Genomic DNA, 6,401 nt, shown 5'->3' on the forward strand with positions numbered 1-6,401 from the left:
TGGGACCATTAGTAGAAATTATATTATTAGGAAAGTGATAATAGATTAATGTGATTTCTAAAAAAATTTATACTATTTGGTTGCATATATAAATCTTATATATATATATGTACATATACATAGATCTATATTAAATTGGATACTTATAAGAACTGGATTTTTTTTCATATATAATTAAAGAAAAGAAAAATTGTAGAAACATAATAACTTTAATAAATTTTACTGAAAATCTAGCAACTCTCCATGCATTAATCATTTAATATATGTGGTACAAAAAAAAGGTCCCCTACATGCTGTAAACTGCTTATTAAACTACATGAAGGCCAAATTATTAAATACTGCATGAAAGCGCGTAATTTAATATTTCTAGCTAGTGAGAAGTACCACGATTTATAGACTTCAATTTATTATGCATTTATAATACAACCAAAACTCCACCTATATGATAGTACTTCATGAATTGAATGCCCGGCCCCCCAAATCGCCATCACAATTAACAAATGTCTAATGGCGTGGCCATATCAAATATATGCCAAAGTAGGAATTCACTTATATCCGTTCCCATGGAATAGCAACCACTCGTTTGATTTGGTGCGAATCTTCTTCCATGTTTGCGCTACTTGAAGCAAAACCATGCTCTATACATACTTACATACATATATATATATATATATAGATATATATTAGGCTTATCAGTAAACCAAGTCCTGAAGTCTTTCCCATACCCTTGAGGTCTCTACTCCAACTCTTGAAAGTTTCACCTGTAAAGTTCAAAGTGAAAATAAAACATTTTTTAGCACTATTCTTAACTTAACTATCAATATCAAATAGAATCTTACTTGATTTTGATTACTGATTAACATGATAAGTACTATCATACTCCATAATAAAACTATGGCTCAACTTCTCGTAGCTTAAACTTTTGGGAGAATAGGTAAACATTTACTTGCTTAAAGTGGTTTTTTTTTTTCTTTTTTGGGCTAAAACTAATATATATATATATATATATATATTGTTGTATTCACCTGAGCATGGAGTGTGTAGAAAACTTTGTCATCCACAGTAGAAAAGCTAGCACTAACAACTTCAGCTCCTTCTTCCTCAAGAACACTAATCACTTCATACAGCATGAAGCTCTTCTGCAGACCGCTTATCAAAATCACTTCTATGCTGCAACCCAAGTCCTTTAACTCGATCACCGGCAACCTTGCTCCGATCCTCATCCTCTGATGATCATCGAGAACTTCGCTGCCGCTCATATCAGTACTTCCGTTTAAAGACTTCGTTGCTTGTTCCTTCTTAGCCTTTAGCTTCTCTATTCTTTCTCTCAATTGGCTTATGTATGACGCCGCGAGATCAATCTGATCTTGTTGTGTCAACATTTCCTGATTAATAAGAGAGCAACGGTTAGTAATTGAGCAATATTAGTGCAATTATGGTTGATGTTTTTTCCTTTTATTGTCTAAGAAAAAGAGGTTGTAGCTTTTCGGATACGGCCAATTGTAAATTATACTTCTATCAAATTATGTCAAATTTAACGTTCAGAAATACAAATAACTAGCGTACTCTGGTTATATAGCGGGAAAAACCCGTAAATTACTTTTGAAAGATAAGGAAGTGAAACTATTTTTCGCATTATATATGAACGTTTAACAATTAAACAATAATTAGTACTATAATTTCCAAAGTGAAGTTGTGTAATCAAATTAAGAGATTAATTAGTTATATTAGTACCTTAGAGTAGTGCTTAGAGTGGTGGTGAGGAACGAGGGAAGCAAGCTTAAAGCAGAGATCTTTCATGTGGATTCTCCGGTTCCTCTCGATGGTCTTCCGGTCAAGTTTCGCGGTCTCGCTCGGACTCTTCTTCATGATCTTCACCATCAACGACCCAACTCAGACACCTTCAATTAACCTAATTAATTACTATAATTATGATCAACCCTTAATTAGTTTGATCAAATCAATTAAACTTCCCTTCACAAGTATACCCTAATATCCATATTCTTGTTATGTCTTATCACCTCCCACCAGTTCTCAACCACACTAATTAACAAAGCTGATCAATTCTCAGTTGTGTCTGAGCGGCAACAGAAACCAACAAGTTCTAGAGAGAGAGAGAGTCATAGAGAGAGAAGATTATATGGTGGAAGTTTAGAGTAAGAGTGCAGACACGGTTTATATAGAGACGGGTTGGCGTTACAAGTACAATACATATATATATATATAAAGAGCGAGTAATATGGAACTAATATATAAGTGGACAACGTTGTTTGTTTTTATGTACTTGGGTCCCACACAAAAGGCCAAAATTTTGCCTTTTTTTTTTTTGGTGGGACCCAAAACTTTTCTTCTCTCTTATAGTAGTGAGACTAGTACGTTCAGGTTCGTACTGGGTTAAATATAAGGTCAAGTCTTTGCTGCTACTTTGACGTACTTAAAAAAAAAAAAAAAAAATCGCTGGTAGATTATCATGACTCTTAAGAACGTTTTTGTTCTACTATGTATGAGAAAGAAATCCGCGCTTTCACCGACCACCTAATAACTTGACACCTATTTGTGTATGTTTTAGTTATGCGTTTTAAGAAAATTTTGGTAAACAATTTGCTGCAGTTTGTTTTTGTCCAAGACAAAAAAAATAAAAAAAAATAAAAATGTGTTTTATTTATGTCAGAATATAGTGGTAGAGCCAACCATCGAATTTCAATTAATATTTTTTTTATTAACAAATTTTTACTGACAACATATACAATTATTAAAAAAAAAATTTGTATAAAATAAATATTTTATTGTGTAATATTTCATCATGATCTATGGATATTTTCAAAAATAAAACAAAACTACCAAAATTCAAACTCTGAATCCTATGTTCACACAACATGCACCGACGCTACAATCATTTAAGCTAGCCTGAAGTGATAAGGTTGCGTTAAGGATATGGTTAAGGGACAAGAATCACATGGTCGTGGTTATCTATGCACGTCTCGTCTCCGTTGGTATATTCATTCCTTCATACAAAAGAATTCATTTTAGATAAAATCCTTTTCGTTTTCAAGAATTTCTCGCATGATGAATTTCGTCAGCACAACCAGCTGGGGAAAAAAAAAAAGGACTGTCCCACGGGAAAGATTTTTCTCTTGGTAAGTCGCCTTTCGTATCGTGTGAACGCACATCATGATCATCTAGAACACTACTACAACTGTTGCTTCAACTTGCTGACCTTGTCACGAAGGTAATACTCCGTACGTAAAGGTCTTTGATCTTTTAACGAGCGTTTGGTTCATAAATTCAAATCATATGATTAAAATTATTTTTGATTTACGTGTATTTTTTATAAGAGAAGATATTATAACGAACCACGAATCATGATTCAAGTCAGAGAACGAATCTAGGTACCAAACGGACTAGTCTTTTCCCATTGAGCACTCTTATTCATCTGTATAAAATTAAAACTCTGCTACTCATATGAGGTGGATCTCATTAAATAAATAAGTAGGACCCAATCTCATGAGACATACTATTTTATGAGTAATGAAGTTTTAATAGGGATGTAAACCATTTTTCTCCGTTTGCTATTTCGACACTTAAAAAAATAATGTGTGTATATATATGTGTGTGTATTATAACGAGAATCTCGTTAATTAAAACCATCTCTAATGAAAATATTAATATCAATAGTATATTTAACAATAAAAAATGTAATATGATAGGTTATTTTCATTTTTCCTCTAATACATTATGCTATTTGAAATGCTAAATATTCTTTTTTTCATGATCGTTAAGGTTTGAAAGTTATAAAAGTAAACTTCTATTTTCAAAATAATTAGAAAATGCAAAAGGTAAAATAATTACATAAAAAAGTAAACATTTTAACCAATAGCAATCAAATGTTAAATTTCTCGTACCTTCCTTTTTTTCTTTTTTTTTTGGGTGAAAAACGTACGTGTATTTTACAAAATCTGAAAAGTTCTAAAATTTTAAAAGGTGAAGCCCCGTTCTTTTCACTTATTCGAGTTTTGCTACAGTAAAAAGCTCTCAGAAACAGTCACATCTAACTTTTTTGCTACAGTAAAAAATTCTCACATAACATCACATCTCAACTCAAATTAAAAACTTGAATTAACAAACCGAACGGATCTGAAAGTGATAATTATCGCTTTCTGACTTTGCGGGTTATATAAGTATAATGGAAACACAACTTGTTTGAAATGAAAAAATAAAAAATAAAAATTCTGTTATACGGTCTTAAAAATGCTAATTTGTAGTTTGCAGTTATACTTTATTAGATTTTTCTTCAAACTATCTTAGATTGACATTTTTTTTATTATAACATATGACACGTTTTGATAATTAAAAAGAAAAAAAAAACTTGAAGCCAAATTTGGGGTAATCGTTGCATAGATTTTTTGGCCTCGTTCATTTCACTGATTCGAGTTTAAAATTTAAATTTTACTACAGTAAAAAATTTTAATAAATAATCACATCTAACTTGGTTCAAAGATAACATTTGAAAATTTAATTTTATGTTCTCACTGTAGTAGAAGTCTCTAGCTTCGCTAGCCGGCGTTGAAGGACAGCTTTTTAAATTCGCACGTACCCTCCATCCGAACAGTGGCAAAGCTATTATACGACTACCGGGAAGGTTTCCCCCATTGACTTTTTTTTTTGGTTTTTAGTTTTTAACTTCAAAATTTCAACTTCTCCTATTTTGCCCCCACTTAAATAAATTATTTCATATTAGCCCCCTCTAAAATGAAGATGTGACGTGGTATTTAAAAAATAAAAAATAAAAACTCATTGTTTCCAATTTATATGTTTTGTGACCCTTTTTAATATTGTGTGTGTGTGTTGGGTAGTTTTTGAAACGTCTGTCACGCTTCTTTTTATTTGAGTTTATTCTATATTCCGCTATTGTAATAGAGGTTAAACCATTTTTTTCCTTATAACAAAAAGTAGCAAAAAGTTTCCCTCGTTCGTCGAAAGAAAACTACTGTACGGAACGTCGAAAGTGATTCACCCGTACATACCACTAAAGAAACTTGTTCTACCTTTACACCAAACTATTAGTTCTTAAACACTGAGTTTTTAATTTAAGTTGAGATGTTATATTTTTTTAGAGTTTTTTATTGTAATAAAAAAATTAGATGTGACATTTTTTAAAAAAATTTTACTTTAAAAACTTAAAATTAAAAACTCGAATCGGTGAAATGAACGAGACCTGATTTAATCCCTACATAATTTTTAATATGTCAATCCCTAAACTTTTCAAATGTTGATATTTTGATTTCTAACATAAAGGCCTCGTTCACTTTGCGGATTCGAATTTTCAATTCAAGCTGAGATGTGACATTTTCTAAGAGCTTTTTACTGTAGCAGAAAAAGTTAAATGTGACATTTTCTGAGAGCTTTTTACTGTAGAAACTTAAAACTGAAAACTCGAATCGGTGAAGTGAACGAGGCCTAAAATTGACAAACAGGTTTATAAAATTTAACGTAGATATTAATCACATTCTTATTGTATAATAATTAAAAATTTTAATAAATAACTAGGGTAAGTACAACATGTTATAGCCTTCTACACGTTTTAATAGTAATAAAGGGAAAATTTTACATACAACATAACCTATTTTTATAAAATTTTAAAAATATCACGCGATAAGTAAATAATTATCTTTGTTAAATTTTAAAATTCGTTTGTTAATTTTAGTACAAGGGGCTAAAGTCGTCAAAAGATGAAAGTTTGAGATCTGATATATTAAATGTACAAATTTAGAGATCACTAATAATGATAATTACCAAAAAAAAAAAAAGAATAATAATAAAGTCAGGGAAGAATTCTAAGGAGAAGGATGTCATGACTCGTCGTGGCTTAAAATATATTTTGTCGTTTCCCCGCGTGGCAAACCCTTCTTCCATGAAGATTCTCAGGACCAAAGCGACTCTCTGATGTTACGTTCGAGGCTAGTACATCTGTAAATGAATATATTATACGTGTATATCGTCAACTAACGAAGTGATGTCAGTTATGACGTAATCATTAAAAACACGTGCGGTTTGGTCAATATTATTTCAATTCAGAGAGCCAAAAAATATTTCCTCAATAATATTTTTGCGATAACATGGGAAACGAAGAGGAACACGTAAAGACGACTTTGACCAGTCAACTTATCAAATTTTGTTTGTTATCGTTCGTCCATGGTCGATGGGTAATGTAATGGGTACCAACATCGTACAGCTAGCTGGCTGTCTTAAATTCACAAAGCACACCTAAACAAATCTTCCCAAAGTTGGGAATTTTCTAAACAAAAGCTTAGATTTTTTTTTTTTTTTAAAGAAATTCGTATGTTTTAATATGTTTTTAAAATCATTAATTCAAACTTCATTAAGTATTAAAAAAAAATCCT

The 6,401-nt window shown here is 31.2% G+C and overlaps 1 protein-coding gene across 1 annotated transcript; it reads right to left on the reverse strand.

The window, feature by feature from the left end:
- Window positions 1-501: 501 nt before the first annotated feature.
- LOC21398114 (transcription factor bHLH162) lies at window positions 502-2,184 on the reverse strand. Its single transcript, XM_010102893.2, has 3 exons — window positions 1,735-2,184; window positions 1,026-1,385; window positions 502-761 (listed from the first exon to the last, which is right to left on the reverse strand). The coding sequence occupies exons 1-3, from the start codon at window positions 1,879-1,881 to the stop codon at window positions 693-695; spliced, it is 576 nt and encodes a 191-aa protein (XP_010101195.2). The 5' UTR covers window positions 1,882-2,184; the 3' UTR covers window positions 502-692.
- Between the last annotated feature and the right edge of the window lie 4,217 nt (window positions 2,185-6,401).

The sequence above is a fragment of the Morus notabilis genome, unplaced genomic scaffold, assembly GCF_000414095.1.
Source record: "Morus notabilis unplaced genomic scaffold, ASM41409v2 Scaffold229, whole genome shotgun sequence".
NCBI lineage: Eukaryota > Viridiplantae > Streptophyta > Magnoliopsida > Rosales > Moraceae > Morus > Morus notabilis.